Here is a 20,113-nt window from a genome sequence, read left to right as displayed (position 1 = left end):
GTATTGACTCTCACCTTCAAGGAGAGGGGACTTGGCAGGTCAGGACAGAGGCTGCAGCCCGGGTGAGGTGGGGAACACGTAGTCTCTGAAATGCAGGTAACATTAGGCAGCAAGCACATCTCCCAAGGATCGATAACCTTCTAGCTCTCTGCTAACCTTCGTGTGAAACAATAATTTATTCACTCGGAAAGCACAGCAATCTGAATCCTACTGTGATGTAGAAGACTCCTACGGACTCTCTCTTATGCAAAGATGTGTTAATTGAGATTTACAGGTTGTGTTTTCTTTTTACCTTCCTCCTTTTTTGGTGTAGGTTCTCCCCAGGATATAGCAGCTGTGAGAAACCAAGCAGCACTCCAGAGCATGAGGACGTCCCGAATGATGGCCCAGAATGCGAGCATGATGGCCATGGGTCCCTCCCAGAACGCGAGCACGCTGCCCACGACTGCAGGCCAGTCAGACATGGGCATGGCTCCTTACAGCAATGCCTCTTCCAGCCAGCCGGGAATGTACAGTATGAGCACAGGCATGAGCCAAATGTTGCAGCACCCAAACCAAAGTGGCATGAACATGGCACATAACGCAGGCCAGGGAACGAGGCAACCTGCCTCTGGACAAGCGGTGGGAATGGTCGGCAGTTTTGGTCAGAACATGCTGGTAAACTCTGCCCTTCCCCAGCATCAGCAGCAGATGAAAGGACCTGTGGGCCAGGTCTTACCCAGGCCGCAAGCACCACGACTTCAAAACCTGATGGGGACTGTCCCTCAGGGAACACAAAACTGGCAGCAGCGAGGCTTACAAGGTATACCTGGAAGGACTAGCAGTGAAATGGGACCCTTCAATAACGGCACAACGTACCCAATGCAGTCTGGGCAGCCACGGCTGTCCAAGCAACATTTCCCACAGGGGCTTAATCAGACAGTTGTGGACACAAGCGGAACAGTAAGAGCCCTGAACCCAGCGATGGGAAGACAGTTGCTGCAACCACTACCCGGGCAACAAGGAGCTGGCCAGGCCAGGTCGATGGTGATGCCTGCAATAAGCCAAGGGGTCCCCACGATGTCTGGCTTTAGTCAGCCTCCGACGCAGCAAATGCCAAGTGGTAACTTTGCTCAGAGCAGCCAAGGCCAGGCCTATGAGAGGAATTCCACTCAGGACATATCTTACAACTACAGTAATGAAGGAGCCGGGGGGTCATTCTCCAGTTTAGCAGAGGGTGCAGACCTCGTGGACTCCATCATTAAGAGCGGACCAGGGGATGAGTGGATACAAGAACTTGATGAGTTGTTTGGAAACCCCCAGTGAACGGGCTTGTATAGTCTGGAGCTTTGGTTGTTACGTTTGAAAAAAAGAAAAGAGAGGGTTGGATGTTCTCCCCATCCTTGGATTGTTGGTTTTTTTGTTTGAATTGCTTTGGTTTGGGGTTATTTTGTTTTCTTTTGTTTTTAATCATGCAAACTGAGCTGACCTGTAGCCAACTTTGGAAGATTCAGGGGACGATGAAATCATCGGCATCCCAAGACTTCCACCAAGCAATCTCCGTTGCGTGGCAGCACCCACTCTGTGTGTGTGTGTGGCGGGGCAGGATGGGGAAACTGGAAAAGCCAGGTGATGCCTCTGGTTGGGAAAATGTGGTCTTTCCCTGCTGAAAGGAGGCTTCATTGCACAGTGGTGTGGGGTGGTCCTGATATCTCCCACCTCATGTAACTATAAACACTGCAGCTTTCAGGGGAGCAGGAGCGAAGCCTAAAGATGTCTGTGGGCGATTGCACAGGCCCCGGTCAGAAATGGGTTTAACCCTGGGGGTAGGCAGGTCTCAGTGAGCCATGGCCAGGCCTGCAGGGCTGGCTCTGGGCTCTCACAAGGGAACGCGCAGCACGCACGTGACAAACCTAAACAGTCACAGGGAGGTCACCATTTTCATTGCAGAGTGATAAAAATCCAATAAAAGTGTAGGACACCATAAATTTGGCAGTGCGGTGAGGACAGTTTGATTATGGGGCTGCTGCTGGAGTCGGCTTAGGTGGGTGGGTTAACTTAATGAGCTGTTTAGTCCCCTTGGGACTTGCAGTAGCGCTTCCCCATCAGAGCACTTTGGGTGTATCTGCTGCCCGGGGTGCAAAACAGCAGCTACAAATGGTGTTGAAGGGCTGTGAGGTACCAAGAAACATCAGCAGAGGTCCTAAGTGGGTCCTTCTCTCTCCTTCCTCCCCAGTATGTTTTCAGCTCACTTCCTTCCCCTCCTCTCCTTCAGTGTAAAGCAAGGTGAGCTGGCTGCACTTTTTATCAGGTGAGCAACAACTGCCACAAAGGGGCAGGCAGGGGAGGAGAAGACAGGTGAGAGAAAGCGTACAGGGAGAGTTTCTCCTCTCCTCTTGAAAAGTACAAGGTTGGCAGATAGTATTACCCTGGAATGTCTGGGCTCTTAATGTGATGTTATATGCAACCTGATCTTCAGTTTTAAACAGATGTTTGGTCTAATCTTTCTGGTTTGCTGGAATGAAATCCACTGCAGTATTTGACGAACAGGAACCAATGAAGGACTAAAGAACATTCATGAATGGGTAAAATAATTGATGTAGTTATTACAAACATGGGGTCTGCCTAAATTAGCTTTTAGGTAAAAGCAACGCATCACAATCTCTACTGCGTGGAGCAGCCCTGAGCTGCACTGTAATGAAGTTGTGATACGTCTCGCACAATACTGAGATGCCATTCTGAATGTCTAAAGCAGTGGTTCCCAAGCTGCAGTCTGAAGCTGAGGTAAGCTGCCCTCCGAAACCTCTCACTTTTTCAGTGTTTTCAGCTGAGAGCTGCTTATTAGGGTATATAGTGGTGCATAAAAGATGTTAACGTGATCCACAGTCCAGAATGTTTGGGAGCTTCTGGCCTACTGCTGGCCTCTGTGAGCCATAAGATGTGCTCTGTAGCAAAAGTGTCTCTAGCGTACAACTACCAGTACCAACTATCTAGCTACTGATTACCTCCTTGTGCACTGCTCTCCGTGGGCCTGGTGATGCGAGGTGCTCAGCCGCTGAAATCCGCGGGAGCTGAGGGGCTCAGCACCTTGCAGTTCTAAGTCCTGCCTTTCCCCGTGGAGCACAGATATGCATCACATTAAGGAGCGGGAGCAAAATGATGCCGGAACCATCTCAGTGCCCCGTTACGGTTCCCTTGCAGGGCGTACCTAGACAAGGGGAAGTATCTGTTTTAAATGCTATAATGTAGGCAGGACAAGCTGCGTTTTTAACATGGACTAGCTGGTCAAGGTGAGCTATCAATTCAGCTTGCACCGGCTGCTAAATTTTTTAAAAAAATGCTTTAGTTGCATCTCTTTTAGCTAACCCCTTTTTAAAATACAGTGCAAGGACCAATTCTAGTTCCTGCTGAAGACGATAGGGGTTTGCCCATCCGCTGTTTCAGCCGGAGCCAGGTTGGGCCCTCATTCAGTGAAAGAGAGCACCAGCCAAAGCTCTCGGTCCCTCTTGCGGGTAAGTGGCTCTTGGTCGGACTAGCCTGAACAGAAGGGGTAGGCAAACAACAAGAAATGGTACCCTGAAGGGACGAGGGTGTCGTGCATATGTGTGTGTCTGCGTGAAAGTGTGGGTGAGGGAGCGACGAGCTGGTGTAGCGCATGCGCGTCCCGCCTAGTACGACAGAGATGCACCGGGACAAGGAGGTGGCGAGCCCGCTGTGCAGGCACGGCGCCAGGGAGGGCACAGCATCCCTTTCTCGGGTGCACGTGACTGGGGTTCACCTGCCAGCGCAGCACCGGGAAACGAGGGGTTAGAAATGCACAACCACCACACGGCGGCCAAGTGCAAATCCGTGTGCGTGAGGGAGATACGGGCTTTGGTGAACAAATGGTGATGAAGACTGAGTCTCTGTTGTCTTTGTAAAGCTTCCTCCAAATACTCCGTACTGGGACCAAGTACTAGAGAGGTAGATTTTAATAGATTTGGGGTTGATTTTTTTTTTCCTTTCTTACTATGGTGCTGATGTATATGTAATGTTAAAAAAAAAAGTTATTTGTAAATATGTTTTTACAATTCTACAGATATCACTGGGTCTACTATCTGTAAAATATATACATATAAATATATATATATACTGTTTGTTTAAAATAGAGTATTTTTATTTCATTCCTTAACTCATCCTTACTGCAGTGGTATTGCACTTCAGATGACGTCTATTTACTAATTTGTACTGTATCCCTGACAGCAACTTGCTCCATTTTATTCAGATTTTTCTAGTTTTCTGTTTTTACTTTGTACATTAAGCATTGCTTATTTCCTTTTAAGACCTGTACAGAGCTCTGAAAATGTAGAAAAAGACCTGATGTTAACATGCCACTTTTAAAGAAAAAACAAAACAAAACAACAAAAAAAACCCCAAATAAAAGATGGTTATCTGAGTCATATACAAGGCTGGTTTATAGGATCATCTCTTGCCCCACTCCGGCGCCTCAGTGGGTGATCTCCCAGGGGGAGGAGGGAACCAGGCAAGCCTGGTTTTGGCCCCAAGGTTTCTGCATGGCTGCCACACTGCACCCTGTGGAGCTGCACTTGCCCAGCTGGAGCTGGGACGTTACAGGTGGGGTGTAGGTGGTACCGGGCTGCCCCTCTTCCCCGGGCTTGTTCAGCAGCTGGTAAATCCCCTGCATCCCACTTAGCCCCACAGGAGTTGGTCAATAATTGGGCTCGTTAAAGGTGACAGCTCCAAACTTTTGTGTTTATTCTGTGTAGGGAGCAAAAGTTGGGAGTAGGGAAGTGCTTTCAGGGAAGAACACAAGATGGAGTGCCCAGGAGGTAGGAGTCCTGTGGCTGAGATCTGGGGAGGCAAGGTGGGGTGGAAGAAGGGAGATGCGGGGTTGGATATAGAACTTGGAAAGAAGAGATGGGGAAACTGGGCAAGTGTGAAGATGCATGCTTAGAGTAGGTTCCTATCACCTACTACTACGTTGTGAGAATTGTGTTGTCAGAAGCCTTTTGGAAAGCGCATGTAGATGAGTTGAATTTGTATGACCTGTTGCAGATAAACATGCCATGTAGCCTTCGAGGCTCAACACCAATTTCTCTGTGTTTCCAGCCTTCTTGGGGAGTTGTGGGGGATCAGACACCGGACCTCTGTTTGCACAGCTTGCTCTTTGGGATGTCAGTGTCGCTTGGCTTCATGTATGACCTTGAAGGTGAGGCTCCCCTTCTCTCCTTGATGCCAGTTCTTTATCATTCTACATATGGATCGCAGGGCACAAAAAGGAGATTGGCCCAGATTGGAGCAGCCTGCCAAAGTTCCTCCTCGGCAAGTGCTGGCAGAGGGCTTGCTGAGAAGAGAGGCCCCAGCTTTGGAGCTGCAGCAGGGACTGGCATCGTTTCTGATCGTGACCGACAGATGAACATTTGCATCAACGCTCTGGTGTGTATGCTGAATGTGCAGCCCGATGCTGACTATTTGATCAGCAGGCAGAAAATGGTATGGTTCTCACTGGAGTTAAATATGGCACTGACAGCATCCATCTGTTATAGGTGTATTTTGTTTTTAATGATAGATGAGCTAGTCTTTAACACTTTTCGATCATAGACATTCTGTCCTGGCTTCCTGAGGAAAAAGCAGTGACTCAAAAGACGGGTGGCATCCTCGACTTGAGGCCTATTTTCTGCCCTCTCATTAGCCCGTGTGGCTCCTAAAACATTGGGTTCGTGTTTATCCCCTAGCACTCTGGCTTCATGCTGCCGGATGACGCTTTGCAGCCTCACACTCGCATTTTTTTGGCATGTGATGTTGTCCCCGTGCGACAGCAGTTCATTCTTTCCTGTGGAGTAGATGGGGTATGGGAAGATATCTATAACCACACCAGACCGCTACAACAGGTAAGCTTGGGATGGAATAATTTCAGAGGCAAAGACCTATTTGAACACAGTTAGTGACCTTTGGGCTTCCTCTAGTGTGTATTTCAAGCCTGTTGTGTGGTTTGGGTCTTTGTCTTGGTTTTTCTTCTGGCGGCAGCGCTTCCTGCATCCTGGGCAGGTGGGTAGGTGGATTTTCTGTCTTTCAGCCCAGAGAAGGGGAGTTAGTGGAAGAATTCCCAGTGATTTCCCTGGTTGTTAGATCTGGCCCGGTCGTACTTCCTCCCTGGAGGCAAGTGCTGGGGAGTTGCCTTTCCGCAGCTGTGTCAGCTCCAGCCTTTTGCCACCGTGATCTGTCCTTTTCCCCTCGGCAGCCGTTATCGGCCCCAAGTCTTGCACCTTTGTACTTGTTATCATGTTTCAAATGCTGTTTCGGCCTTTGCCGCCTGCAGGCACTAAGTTGCGTCCTTTAATCACAAGCTAACTTCTGTACGTGTCCACCTTTTTCATATAGAAATTTTATTATTTTATATTTCTACATTATTTAATATTTATTCCTGTTATTCATATGACATTATTACTGTGAACCTGATCCAACACTCAATTATTTTGTGGTCAGGTTATCAACCTCAGTACACTTTTAGGAAGACCATAAGCATGTTCATTATACAGACCTGACTGAACACCACTATAACTGCACAGTATTTTTGGCAGAATCATGTCTCCAGAGGCATGACAAGGAAAATTTAGCGTGAGTATATTGAGCATTGCCTAAATAATTTGAATTATGAGGAGCTACTAAAAGAGGCATGGCCTTGCTTCTCTGTTCTTCTACATAGTTTAAATTGACCGCCAGCATACTTTGAGCTCACAGCGGTAAGCCATTACTTTTCTTTTAGCAGAAAACTGTTTTCCTAGTCAGTTTGCTTTTCATTGTCACTTTATGATTCCCAGAGCTGTGGCCATGCTGGGACGTTTGTCTAGTCTCTCCCACACCCCAGCCATCTGTGCCTCGGTGGGAAACAATGCAGCAGACCCAATTGTTAGATGAGCATCTGTGCCGCCTTTTTGTCTGGGCTGGCTCTCCCTCCCCCAAGTGCTGGGCTGTGGGTACAGCCTGTCTTCGAGGGGCTTTGAGGACCGGGATCCGCGTACAGGAGGGCCCCACTTCCACGAGAAGAGTGTTTGAGCATGTGTTGAACTGTAAACGTGCGTATAAAATCAAAAGGCCTTCACGGAAACGTAGGGTCAAGTGCAGCTTTAAATGGTTTCCTGAAGAAAGCAGTGCTTCCAGATATGCTTAAACAGCCTCCTGCAGTGGGATTGGATATACTTGGAAAATTGGGACCTCGCAGCAGCGTATTGCACTGCAGCATGTTTTTACGTTTGTGCGGGACGAATGGCACTGCTGGGGGAAATGAAGAGGAGTGAAGGATGGCTACAGAGGCGCTGGTGAAGCTGAAGGACATTGGGTAAGATGGGCCAATGCCTGCAGTGCCAGTTGCAACTAAATTACTTAGTGAATTAATGGTTTTGGTTTTATGCAATTTGTTTAGGGTTTAAAATACTGTACAGGAAAACAGAACATTTAATTGCCAATGCAGATGTGACATGACATCCTGTCTTACTGACTCTTTTTCAAGAGTGTAGGGAAAGGAGAAAGCGTAAACAGCTCAGGAAAAATATGCATTTTACATTGCAACGGGCTGTTAGTAAAGAGCACTTTATTCACATGCAGCTTATCATCTTTTTGGTGTTCAGGGAAAGCATTCATATTGTTTGTTTTTTTTTTTTTTTTAAAAACCAGTCTTCAGAGGAATTTACGCAGTTTCTTCATAATGCTGAAGTCCAGGTATTCATCCAGAAAGCTGTTAACAATACCAGCTGCACCCAGGGTTACCAAGCAAAATAGAATTATCAAATTCAAATAAAAACCCGTTAACCTAGAAGTGGAAAGCAGAAAAATACTGTTATGAGCTATACATGGTATGTTTACAGTGAAACTGCTTGTCCACACCAGTTGTTAAGAAGAAGCGTGTAGAATCAGAAAGGGTCACTGCTGCAACGCTACCATGGGGTGTTTTGGTAATAAACCATTCCCGCACATGACTTTTGCTAGGGAGAAGAGACATTCCTAATACCCTCTCATGCCCCTCCAGTGTTCCTAAATATTCACGTAGAAGTTAGGAACTTGCTCTAGGATGAAGCTACCTCATCCCATGACATGAAGACCTGTAGGTAAAGCCACAGGCAAGACTGAGCACCTCACTGCAACTCTAGGAGTAGGAGAGTGAGGGAGAAGCCTTAGGGGCAGAGGGAGAGGTGTGCATGTTTCCTATACCCACATCTGTTGGTCAGGTACTCTCCGCTGAGCTGCTATTGGGTATCACTTTGACTTGGAGATGGATTTTTGGACTGGAAAGGAAGAGTGTTGATCCTAAAAAATCAGCAATTAAGGTACTTGCTGGGAGTGGGAGAGGGTCAGGTTATTTTATTTGTACAAAATGGAAGTTCCCACAGAAGAGGCTGGGAGAGCTCTTCAGTTCTGAAACACAGAGCTCGTGTTTTGGGCACATGTGAGCAGGGAGCTTCCCCTCCATGCACGCTCTCCTGGGCTGTTCTTGGTTGCCTTGGTGCAGACTTTGGTCTGACAGGCGTATTCTGGGAGCTGCTGCTGAGTGGGCCTCTGCTGGCAAAGCAAGCAGCGAAAGGTCTCATTGGAGAACCCCATCACATTAGCTTTGGAGAGAGGTCTGAGGAACTTGTCAGCCTTCAGTTTGTAGCTAGCTATCCCCATGCCCACACAAGCTGAAGAAGTGAGGTGCTCTGGCACCGCTGAGGGTATGGGGAGCTGGAGAATCTCACTGGTGCCTAAAGACTTGCTGTAAGTAGCCTTTCTGGGCGTGCCACATCTAGACATGGATTTTAAAATGGTGAAGTATGGGATTTCCTCAGTTTCAGGAGAGCATGAGAAGCCTTCATCTCAGCCCTTTCAGTGTCTGTAAGAGCCAGCTGGAGGGAAGGGCAAAGGATACAGCTCACTTGCAAGGGCTTCTCCAGCACAGAAACCAAGTAGAAGGAGCATGTTCCTCTTGTGTTCTTAAAAAATCCAGCCTTGGCAAATCTGAATTGCAATTCATGTGGTAGTCAAGTGCACGAGTATGTGTTGTAACCAGCTCTTTGGGCACGCAGACCAGGTTTGTCTTTATAACTAGCATGGCTGTAGTCAGTGGTTATGGTTGAGACTAGTTGTGTGTGTGTGAAGGCTAATTACCTTCCGCTACTAGGGCTGCTGGAGGTTAGTTGTACGTTTTGGGGCAGGATTCTGCGTGCCTGACTTGTGCTGACAGGTTGCTGGTTGAAGCCCGCTGGTGGATAGCACCAGCCATTCCTGCAGAGGCAGGCCTTGTGGGCAAAGCCATTTCCTAGGGTTGCCAGGCTGACTCTCAGCTCCCTCTGATCAGTGCAAAGAAATTAAAGTCTCACCGGAGTGTAAAGCTCCATCTAATGGTAAAGCCAGCCACTGTTCTTAGGCTACCTTCAGGGGCTGGATCTGTTGGTCTAAAAGCACTGAAGTAAAGCATGGGAAAGATTTCTTGAACACAGGACTCACTAGTTTGTCGATTAAAGAAAAGTCTATTATGCTCTGCTTGTTAATTTATTTACATGGTTTTGCTCCCCAAACTTCCTTAACAGTTGCTAGTCTTCTGGTTGGTGTTCATTGCATCATTTGAATTATTGCATCTCCTACTGGAAAATAGAAAATTAACTCCATATATATTTGCTCTGGAAAACACAGCCTCTCCCTTCTCTTAGGCAACAGCTGTTCCAAACAGGGTAAGGGAGAGTGTAGTGGTGGAGAGTGGTAACATTGGTACACAAGCTATAGAAAATAGCCCTGTAGTACAGTCTTTTACTGCTGCAGGATTATTCACTGCAAAATAGTCTGGTTGTCTCATAACCTTGAGAATTATACATCCCAAGTCTTTTAATTTTATGACAAGCATATATTGTGCTGTTTTCTTTTTGTGACTGGTATGTGTACTGGAAGAGGAGCCTTATGTCAGGACACAGACGACAGTGCAGTGGCTTCAGTGAAACAAGAAATAAACTGTGTGTTTGAGTGTTTATAGTGGAGGGGTGTTTTGCCAGCGTGCAAGTTTGTTGAAGCAGAATTTGCGTTAGGAGATGCTGTGCACTTAACGTTCATTAACGCGTGCTTATCTGAAGCTGTGTTCGCTTATCTGAAGCTGTGTTCTCTTATCTGTTTGGTGAAAGTTCATCAGCCTACAAGGCCAGATTTGCTTGCTTTTTTAAGGCTAGTGTAAAGGTCTTACCATGACGAACTGGGGAAAAATGCAAACAGCAGACAGGCAGGCGCTGTGCAAGCCTCGCCTGAGCAGTCCCCCATCCTATGGCAGCCTTGAGCTGCAAAACAGTGTTTCTGTTTTCAGATCTCTCTGGGTCTGGCTGCCAAATATGCTCAGCACAAAGCAAGCACCCGCAAGGCCAGTACCAAACCTTTTCTCCTTTTCTCCCTTGGGACCTGTAACCCATGCACATCTTAACCTAGGCTTCTACTGTAACAGCCAGCCCTCTTCCCTCAGGGCTGTCGCTTCAGACCTCTTGCTGACACTTTACACATGTTGCATTCAATTATAGTCACTTTTCACTGCCAGTCTTTGGCCCTCAGCCCAGCTTCAGACCACAGCCTGGAGCTTTTAACCTGCATTCAGTTGGTAACTCCTTACCTTCCTTTCACAGTCTGTATGTAACCATGGAAGTACTTGTAGCGGGCAAACACGTACAACAGACCCAGAAAGGAAGCTAATTCTAAGAAAGAAAAAAATTTACAGGGGGAAAAAAAACAGTTAGAAAACTAAAAAATTAGCATCATAGACAGTTAACCACTTTAGTTATGTTTTCTAGTTGTATAGCCCTGGGGATTTTCATAGCTACCCATACCCTGGGAAGGTATCTTGGGAAAGAATATCATTCAAAAGAGATAGAGGTATTCTTAAACATGCACTACAGGAGACTCCTGATACGGGTTTACAGATAGGGGTGGGCATAGGACTGTCAAAAAAAAAAAAAAAAATCTGAAAGTATTTCCTGCAAAGGAGATCTCAAGAAGTGACAGGAATATATACCTCCTCCTGCCCCAGTTTGGTGGTTATCCCAGAGACAGGAGAGTGGATTGGAGCACTGTGACTTGACCCAGCACTGTCATTTTGTATTGTTATGGCAGTTCATGCTAAAGGGGAGTGTTTGTTTTGGAAAGGGAATCTTATTTATGTTGTTAATAACCTGCTTTGCATTTATATAGCAGCTTTTATCCAAGGACATGAGAGAAAGCTGTAGTGAAGTTAGCTTTCTGACCTCCCTGTGGGAAGAGTATAAAGTCACCTCCATTTGATAGATGGAGCAGGGTGTGCAGGTCAGTCCTGTTATCCGGGACGAAGCAGTGCTAGCTAATTTGGTGTTCTTTCAACCCGTGCGAGTGAGTATTACAGAGGACAGCTTTTACTGTGTTCTGGATTAACTCCTGTAAACATACCTATGGGAGATGCTCAGCTGAAAAAATGACTTAAAGAGGAGGTTAATGTAATCCTTCTTTTCTTACATATGACAGCACATGTCTGTGTTGCTGGTTAGCAACTGTGATTTTCCTCAATTCAAGTGTCTGTCTATGAGCACATGGACTATCTCATATCCAATTTGTTGACTTAAGTGGTGCAACTTTGGATTTGTAGTGGAGATGGGACTCTGGCTATAAGAGAGCCCCAATAGTTTTCTATTAACTGTTTTGGAGCAAACACAGAAAATGGAGAAGCAAGCTAGTTGTTCAGGAAGGAGAGGTATAGTGGGCATGAGCTAGTTATCCTTTCTCCAGCCCACAGACTTCATGCTTCTAAAGCATCAGCTGGGGAAGGGTTAATAAACCAGAATGCAAAAATTAGGCTCTGTCATGAGTTCTAGCTCTACAAGAGTCTACCCCATCACTGTTAGGAGACATCACAGCCCCACCTTGGGAAGTCCAACAGACTGAGAAGTATGAAAGCTCTGCGGCATCTGAGTTCAGAACATTTGACCAAAAAATGCCCTCCTGCTAGGTGCCTGAGAAAACAGAATAGGTTTTCAGGAGTCCCCGCTGCATACCTGAAGTACAGTATCTATGGCTGGAGATGCCACTGCTACGACTGTGCGTCAGTGCTATGTCCCAGCACAAATGACTCATAGCCCAGTGGCGATGTCACTCATCTGGGATGTAAAAACCCAAAGGTTTGTTGGCTTGAGCTCTGCCTCCATCAGCCAGGAGTCCGGTCACAGGGATGAGTGCTCTGACCTGAGTCTTTTCAGGCTGCCTCCTCCCAAGGGGTGATAGCTATGCTTGATGTCCTGTGAGAATTGTCCCATAATGTGCAAATAATTGTTAGTGGGAAGCATCTGGGAGCTGCTTTTCTGAATGATTCACCCTGAAAATCCACTGAATGTATAATAAATGTGGCATGTACTGGCTCCTTGGTTTGCAGAGGGAAGTGAAAGCTGGTGGGGCTGTGTGAAATGCCATGACTAAGTGGGGATTTCAGTGTCACTGAGCAATCTTCTAGGAAGGCTATGCTAAGGTAATGCAATTAAAAGAAGGGAAAAAGATGTCTAAAGGTATTTACCTCCGGGTAAAACTGAAGTGTTTTAAAAAGTTATGTAAAACTTTTCAGTCCAAGATAAAAATGAAGTGTTTACCTTGATTACAAAACCATCCTGCAGTCCAGAGGACAGTCAGGAATACTGGGTAAAACTCCACACAGTTTTGTCTGCAGAATAAATTTGAAAGAACATTAGTCTGGAAAGGAAAAGATCTATGGGTGGGATTTTCAAGGAGAATCAGCTTTGGCCTCGTTTTGTGGCCACTAAAGTTTATGCTATTGAATCCAGTGGGAGTACAGTCAAGCCAGCATTAGGTGTTCTTAAAAATTCTCTTCTTTGTAATCTCAAATACAAACTATTTAAAATATTTTGGTATTTAAAATATTATGGTATTTAAGCTTAGGCAAGGATCTGGATCCCAACTTCATGGAAATAAATAGGACAAATAATCCCAAATCGAGTGCCTATGCAGCAGAGATGCAGGAATTCCAGCACATGGATGTGATGTTAATCACTTATCTCCTTACTCAATATGCAAGTTTTGTGGGTCAGCATTCCCGGGACTGCCAGAGGAAGCATAGAGATTGTGCGTAGGCAGCTCGGATTGCCCTGCTGAGGCCAACTGCCTCTATGAAGTGCTACCAAGCATGGGCAGCACACGATAGATCTGCTTATGGTGAGGACCGTAACATCTTTATTTGTGGAGGTCATCAGTTTTCCCAGCGATATTTTGTTGGAATATCTTTTCTTGGTTGTTCTGAACTAATTTCTTTTTAACAAATTAGGCAACCTTCTATATCTAACATATTCTGTTATCTAATATGTTGTCTAATGTATTCTGTCTCATTATTGTTATTCACTACACCTACAGTTACAGCAGATGGGATTGTTTGAAATAAAAAGAAATGCTTTTGCATAGGGTCTTTAGCTGATCACAAACTGAAGCCCTTTAGGAAAACTTCTCAGGCTATTCCACCAGCATCTGCTGTGAAGACAGAGGGGTTTTGTGCTCATCTTCCACATGTTTGGTGTTAGCCACAGTCCAAGAACTGACGGCACAGCTAGATCCAGAACATCTGAATTCTCTAAGTCAATTAGCTCTCAGGTTTGGGTAATCTGATTGCCTAGTTTGATCAGAATTTGAGCAGTGACTGTTTGAAATGAGCAGAACTTACTCCATTGTCATTATAACAGCTGAACCATTTGAAAAGTGATCCGTTCATTATTTTTTTGAGCAAAGGATGCAAAGAAAGGTAATGTTTTAAGATAATGTTTTTAGTTCTCTTCTGAACCGAATTGTTATTCATTGCCACCATCTTAATGATCTCCAAACTTACTGTGCACGAAATGTTCTGTCAAATTCTGGAGCTCCAGTGATAGCTGGGGGCATGACCTTGTGCTTCATTCTTGATTTCCCCACCAGCCAAGCAAAATGACCTGCAAGCAAAAATAAGGGCTCAGGAATTACGCAGTTCCTCAGTTCAGTTGCGTCTCTAACACGTCAGTAATTTTTTAGAGATCATTGTTCTTCAGCTCTTTCCATTTTTTTTGACAGAACGAGACCAATATTAGATAAACTAGTTTTTCCCTACAAAAGTTTAGATCTTCTCTTCCAGAGTGACACTCATAAGGAAGGGGAAACATTGCTATTTCAGAAATATATTAATTCTCTTTTTGCATTTGCTACACTAGCTATGACTTAAATATAATTAACCCACATCTTATAGAGCAGGCTTTTCCATTTGTTGTTATCATCTCAGACTCTCAAAATTCAGTATGTTGGAAAGAGCAGAGAGCTGCAACTGGGAAGGCTGTAGCCTGTTCCCTGCTCTCCACCTTGTCTCCTGGAGAGCTCTGAGAGCTATCTGTGGGACGACCTATGTTGTTTCTACCTCCACTGATTGGAGCTGATAGTACTTACCTGTCTTGTAAAAAGCATTTTTTAGAATTGATGCAGTGCCGTGAAAAAGACAGATTACTTACTGTACAGTGACTAAATATCAGTTACCAAAAAACCCCAAACCAATCAAACACTATCTTTGCACTTCTGACTTGTATTTCTAGGATCATTTCTGACGTGTATATGTATACCTCATTTACTGATGTTCTCATTGCAGAAGTCTCCCCCCGAAAGTTGAACAGAGGCTCGCAAGGACAAAAGGCAATATACAGACAGCAATTTTCTGTATGCAGCAGAGCTACTGGGCATCACCCTGATTGACTTTAAAACTCTCTGGGTACCTGGAGTTATTTTTCTGGCCATGTCGTAGCCACCCTGTACGAGAAGCTTGCTATCTACCTTGTTCCTAAACTTTACCTGGAACCAGAAACCAGGCACGCACCTGAGTTCCCTAAAAAGACTTGTCTAAGGGGCAAGCCTAGAGCATACCTTCTGTCCTCCCTTCAGGGAGCAGCGGCACTAAAATACACCTAGAGATATTAGTAGTGCTGCCCTGTGCACCTCTTATGTCTTAGCTTTGTTGCCAAAGCCCTTCCCAAAAAAAACCCTTTTTCCCATCTGTCTTCTCCCCATATAAGTAATTATGGGCTGTGTCCAAGTGACCTCTTAACCTTTCTCTCCAGAGACTAGTCGGAGCATCTCAGCTATCTCTCTGTAAGGCAAGTTTACAGGACCTTCCATTGTATTTGCATCCAGCAGGACCTCCTCCACTCCCACCCACGCAGCTCTTGTCATGCCTGGTGATTCATCTGTTGTTTGCCACCTTGCAGCCCTTTCTGAAGGGAAGAATGGTAGTGGGGAGGGTTTAGGGAACATGCATCGGGGAGACTGAAACTTATGGAAGCACAGGAATTACCTCTGAGAAATATTTTCCTGGAAAACATAACCGAAAAGTTGGTTTTTAACTTCTGTCGCCCTCAAAATGATCTATTTTTAAAGTCAAATGCTACCTGCTGGCATATCCTGCCTGGCTTATCAGTCAAAGTGGTAGATGAGCCATAGTGTTTTGTGCAATGGCGTTTTTAGCCGGCAATGCATTCCTCATTTTCTGGCCGCACTGAGCCATTCAATGCTTACAACCAGTCTGGGACCAGTTTTTTCCTGCTGAGGAGCGAAGGCAAGCCACAGTGGCTCATTGCATCCAAATCAGTTAAAAAAAAGCCTTGAACGGATGCTGGACAAAATAAACTTACTGGCGCAAATAAGAAGATTCAGGCACTGTAGGGGTCAAATCATTCTTATTTTTTCAGTGCAATTAACTAAAGCAAATAATCAAGGCTGTGGTATAACCCTGGCCACAGCACTAATGTGATTTGCCCTTGGTATTGCTTGGTCAGCAAGGCTCTCATCTGAGGACGCAGAGATTTACATGTGGGAGACTCCGGTTAACCATACGCAGAAACAGGTTGTGATAGTATGATAGTATGGCTGACCATCATAAAATCCACTTCTTTAGTGGCTTCCACTGTGACTGATGGGAACTTTGCTTCAATTAGGGACAAGTGGGCTTTTACATGCCATGAAAACCAAGCCATGGTACTGCGTAACAGGAGAACTAGAGCCATATCTGTCACCTTAAAAGAAAAGGTGATCCCGGTGTGCAGAACAAGACAGGTGCCAACAGGGACTCGAAAAGAGCTCAGGAGAGGAATAATTACTGTATTTTTTTGTTAACTGCATAGAACTTGCCTTTTAGTTCCTTTCTGGTGAATGGAAAGTAGCGATGTAACTCCAAATTTAAATTTTGTGATTATAGTTTAACATGGGCTAAAGTAAATAATAAAGCAATGGGAGAGCTCTTCTGCCCCACCCACTGGAGGTGCTGTCGTGAGGACTCCAGAAAGCATTGCAGCAGGAGTAAGTCAAGACTTTCATAGCCTTTTCTTCCCCCTGTATCAAGTTGCTCAATTCTAGCAGGCTAAATTACACGACTGAGGTAGTTACAAAGTACGCTTGACTTGCCTTTGTTTGCTTTTCTTTGCTTTCATCTTCAGGTGGCATTTATGGTTACTGAGTTAATATCTTTCCTCTGAAAACATGGGATAAAGCGGGCTTTCAAGGAACATTACTCTCAAACATTTTATATGTGTTAAAAAGCCTGTAGAGAAGCCGATATCTGTATCGCATGTTAATTTGCACAGCCTAACAACCTTAAAAAAAAAAAAAAACACCAAATACTTTTTAATAATGTCTTGCTGGATCCTGGAATTACTAAGAGTGATTTTAAAAGATGCTAGTTCAGAGAGATGCTTCAAAATAGAGGAGTAGTGGGACTCCTGTCCTCCCTGTTCTCTCCTATATGGGATTCATTCTGTCCTTTCATTGGATTCTGTTGTTTTCCCATCCGTCTACAAAACACTAATCTCTCAAGCAAATCTTAGCTGCTTAAAACTGGATTCATGACTGGAAACCACTTCCTGCATGGTTTCTGCTCGCTCTTTCTACCCTAGAGCATTTCTTGCACAGCTTAATCTTTGACTGACCTGATTCTTTGAATAACTCATGGTTCTGCAGCACTAAATCTTGTACCCCTGATGATTGCTAAGTGAAACCTGACTTCCAGCGTTGTTACAAGGAGGTCATATTGCCCATTAGCACCTTACTAACTCAGGACCAGAGGCTCAGCAGAATAAACAGAAGAGCAAACCGAGCACCAAGCGCTGGGTATGTTGTGTGCATTCTGTTCACAGCAAGCGCTCACACACTGGGCTACCCCCCTTACATGAACTGGTTATAATGGTGATGGTTTCACAACATTCGTTTGAACTCCCATAAATTAATCTGTGCTGGTTTACCCATGCTAGAGAGCACGCTGAAAGTAAGGCAAGCTGTGATGACTTAGATCAGCAGATCAGATTCTTACACAGGTTTCTCTTAGGCCTTGATGTCAGACTGCCAGTGTAAATTAAAACCTGGGTTATCTTGTCTTTTATGTGATTTTAACTAAGATTAACTACTATGTTTTAACCATTGCAAGGAAGAACATACGTATTTTCTCCCTTCCTTTCCAGTTTCAATATCTGTACAATTTCTTGAGTTTTTAAATGGCAGTACTTTTCCAGATAACGTATGTTTGTTTGTTTTTAATCCTTCACGTTAAAAATCAAGGCAGGCAAGCTGAACTTTCACAGAAGTTGATGGTAAATACCAGATAGAAATGTTCTGTGAAGATCATGAGGGTATGTTGTAGCTGATTCGAGGACAGAAGAAGATAATGTAAATTTTAGATGCTTTTTATTTGCCTTCTGTTGTGTTGGGCTTTTTTTAACGTGGAAGGGTCACATTCTCAAGCTTTTTTTCTGTGTGTGCAAACGTTATTTCTGTAGTTGAGGCTTTGAGAACAAATAAACAATCAAGCCACATAGATAGGTTGCTAGATAAGTTGGCAGTGCTATATTTGAAAAAAAGGCAGAATAATTATTTTTAAATTGCTCTTAATCTCATACTCGTATAGCACAAATGCCTTCAAAATGTATCGTGTTTCCTGGTGTAAACACAACTATATGAATAACATATTTCAAAGAAAATAATGACAAGCATTGAAAATGCTACTGCAGTTTTAGACTGATACACTGCAAAAATTGCATCTCAGACTTGCCCACTTCTTCCTCTAGTCCTTGATTCTCAGAGGCATATCAGCAGGGGATAAAATAAATCCATTTAGAACTTAGAGATGTAATGATAAGGACATAATATGGAATATCTCATATTATCACTGCCTGGTGTAAAGGTTTGCTTTCTTCTTTAGTTTCAGATACTTATATCACTATTTCAGGAAACAGTTTTTACAGTGCTTTCAGTCCAGCGTTGGGGTATTTGATTTCACAAATTTACTCTCACTTTTGAGGTTTTCAGTTGTACAGGTGCCTAAGTAAGAATTGAAACCAAGACACGATGTGGCTTTGGGGTAACTTTGCAGCTAGTTTCAAGCTCTCAGAATAGTACAATTCCAAAAAGTTGGCAAACAAAATAGAATTGAAAACAAATCAGTTTCTCCCACAGGGAAAAGTAATCTGTCCCACTGAGCCAACTCCCTCTCAGACTGCAGAAAAGGTAAACAATGCTCCAATGAGAAAAATCTTACGAGTTCTCAGAAATTAAAGTTCCAGAACAACCAGTTTATCATAAAATAATTTCCAGTACTTCAGAACCAGTGGAAACCTCCCCAAGCCCCCGCCACACAACCCCACAGATCTTACATTGCTGGAAGGCAGAAAGAAGAGAGACAGCCGCAAGCAAAATTAAATCACCAGCCATGTTCCCAGCAGCTTCCGTGTGTGAGCAGGATGTGTGTATACGAGAGAGAGCTCGAGTGAGCAATAAGGAAAAACAACAGGTTGGAGAATTATAGTGCTTTTCAGCATTGCAACAAAGGTCTGCCCTGGAAATAAAACAGCCTAACTTTTTAAAACAAGAGTGCAAAATTATGGCCATTTTTCATTCCTGAAAAAGTTCAAATACAGTCAGCCAGTCCTGCCTGCCTCTTGCCGGTGTGAAAGCACAGAGAGAACAAAAACAGCCTTTCCTGCCTCTGTGGATTCAGCTGTTCTTTTATGTCTTAGATTTCAGTTGCAATCTCTTTGGGGGCGAAGACTTTTTGTTCTTTGTTTGTACAGGGTCTAGCACGGCGAGCTCTGCATCCATCACTAGTAGCACCACTTGAAAGCAGCAGGTGCAGGAGATGCGAGGGGGGAGCGGAGCTTTGTACTGTCCCTACATTCACTTGATTTACAGGTTTTGCAGAACATGTACAACTTAGGCTCTGACAGATGACATGACAGCCACTTTACAAGTCAGCACGCAGAAAGGAATTGTTCAGGGTAGTTCTAAGGGTAAAACAACTGAGAAAAAAAAGAAAGATCTCCCCTCATTTTACTGCCTGGAGTGTACTTCCTATAGATTATGCTCAGTCCTAAGACTGGGAGAGATTCTCTCAAGGAACATTTTTTTCATCAGCTAGCCCGAACTAACAGGAAGCTTAATGTCATTACCCTTTACGATCCTATAAGACCACTGGAACAAAACCAGTGCAATGTTTGTTGTGACTACAGGATTATCTATCCATTTTGCCTCCAGCTGATGTTACAGTGGGTTATTTCATTGATTTAAGTTAAATTTGCTGATTTTAAAGGCTAACATAAAAAGGACTCTAAATCAGTTATTTTACTATGCCAAATTTTAAAAGGTTATTTCTTGGGTATTAATTCAGTATATTGTTCTTTCTAAAAATTGGAAGAGTAGATATACTGCAATAACGGTAGTTGGATGTTTGTGTTTAGTAACTCTTTAATTGCTGATTTATGTGCTTTAATTGAGGTTCTTGTAGTATGGGTTGGCTTTCTGACCACACAGTCTCTCTGTTTCTAGGGGCTGGCTCAGAAGTGTTCCAAGCATTGTCACCCTGCTGATACAGGGAAGTGAAGGAAAACTCTGACAAAGCTGGTCATTTCAAAGTTAAAACCCCAATGGATAAACATTTTAAGGCCAGCTGATGCTGAAGTTACAGGGTTTTTTCTGACTTTATTCAAAGGATGTGGATTTCAAAATGGCAATGGACATGTAAAATCCAGCAAAGATTGACTTAAAAGTAGGCAGGAATACAACTGAGGGCAGGGGGGTAAATCCACAGAATTATTACATGTCCATTATGGTTGAGCTA

General features: G+C 44.3%; 4 protein-coding genes across 5 annotated transcripts in view; 3 read left to right on the top strand and 1 right to left on the bottom strand.

The window, feature by feature from the left end:
* Window positions 1-1,864, top strand: part of MAML3 (mastermind like transcriptional coactivator 3) — a 246,347-nt gene extending 244,483 nt beyond the window's left edge. Inside the window, 1 exon segment of the mRNA XM_075751185.1 lies at window positions 314-1,864. Coding sequence (XP_075607300.1) covers window positions 314-1,305 — 992 coding nt within the window. The 3' untranslated portion in view covers window positions 1,306-1,864.
* NDUFC1 (NADH:ubiquinone oxidoreductase subunit C1) overlaps window positions 1-20,113 on the top strand; it is a 181,054-nt gene that overhangs the window by 31,158 nt on the left and 129,783 nt on the right. The gene's annotated exons all lie outside the window — the stretch shown is intronic.
* On the bottom strand, window positions 7,417-18,825 carry MGST2 (microsomal glutathione S-transferase 2). The gene is made up of 5 exons (XM_010305763.2): window positions 18,654-18,825; window positions 13,832-13,931; window positions 12,591-12,661; window positions 10,598-10,679; window positions 7,417-7,789 (listed from the first exon to the last, which is right to left on the bottom strand). The coding sequence occupies exons 1-5, from the start codon at window positions 18,709-18,711 to the stop codon at window positions 7,657-7,659; spliced, it is 444 nt and encodes a 147-aa protein (XP_010304065.2). The 5' UTR covers window positions 18,712-18,825; the 3' UTR covers window positions 7,417-7,656.
* Window positions 15,934-20,113, top strand: part of SETD7 (SET domain containing 7, histone lysine methyltransferase) — a 49,984-nt gene continuing 45,804 nt past the window's right edge. Inside the window, exon 1 of one of the 2 annotated variants that reach the window (XM_075751179.1) lies at window positions 15,934-16,311. In XM_075751179.1, coding sequence (XP_075607294.1) covers window positions 16,242-16,311 — 70 coding nt within the window. In that variant the 5' untranslated portion in view covers window positions 15,934-16,241. The remainder of the gene's footprint in view (window positions 16,312-20,113) is intronic. The other variant, XM_075751177.1, reaches the window with a different exon arrangement.

Source organism: Balearica regulorum, chromosome 4, assembly GCF_011004875.1.
Source record: "Balearica regulorum gibbericeps isolate bBalReg1 chromosome 4, bBalReg1.pri, whole genome shotgun sequence".
In the NCBI taxonomy this organism is placed as follows: Eukaryota; Metazoa; Chordata; class Aves; order Gruiformes; family Gruidae; genus Balearica; species Balearica regulorum.
Note: the sequence above shows the minus strand (reverse complement) of the source record. Positions and strands in the feature narration are given on the sequence as shown.

What these genes read in the sequence shown, in the direction of transcription:
- MGST2 (XM_010305763.2), bottom strand. Translation starts at nt 18,711, where the DNA reads ATGGCTGGTGATTTAATTTTGCTTGCGGCTGTCTCTCTTCTTTCTGCC. An exon ending in AGGATGGTTTTGTAATCAAG is followed by an intron (nt 10,680 to 12,590) that starts GTAAACACTTCA and finishes TTTCTTTCTTAG; the next exon opens with AATTAGCTTCCTTTCTGGGT. An exon ending in ATACAGACTGTGAAAGGAAG is followed by an intron (nt 7,790 to 10,597) that starts GTAAGGAGTTAC and finishes TTCCACTTCTAG; the next exon opens with GTTAACGGGTTTTTATTTGA.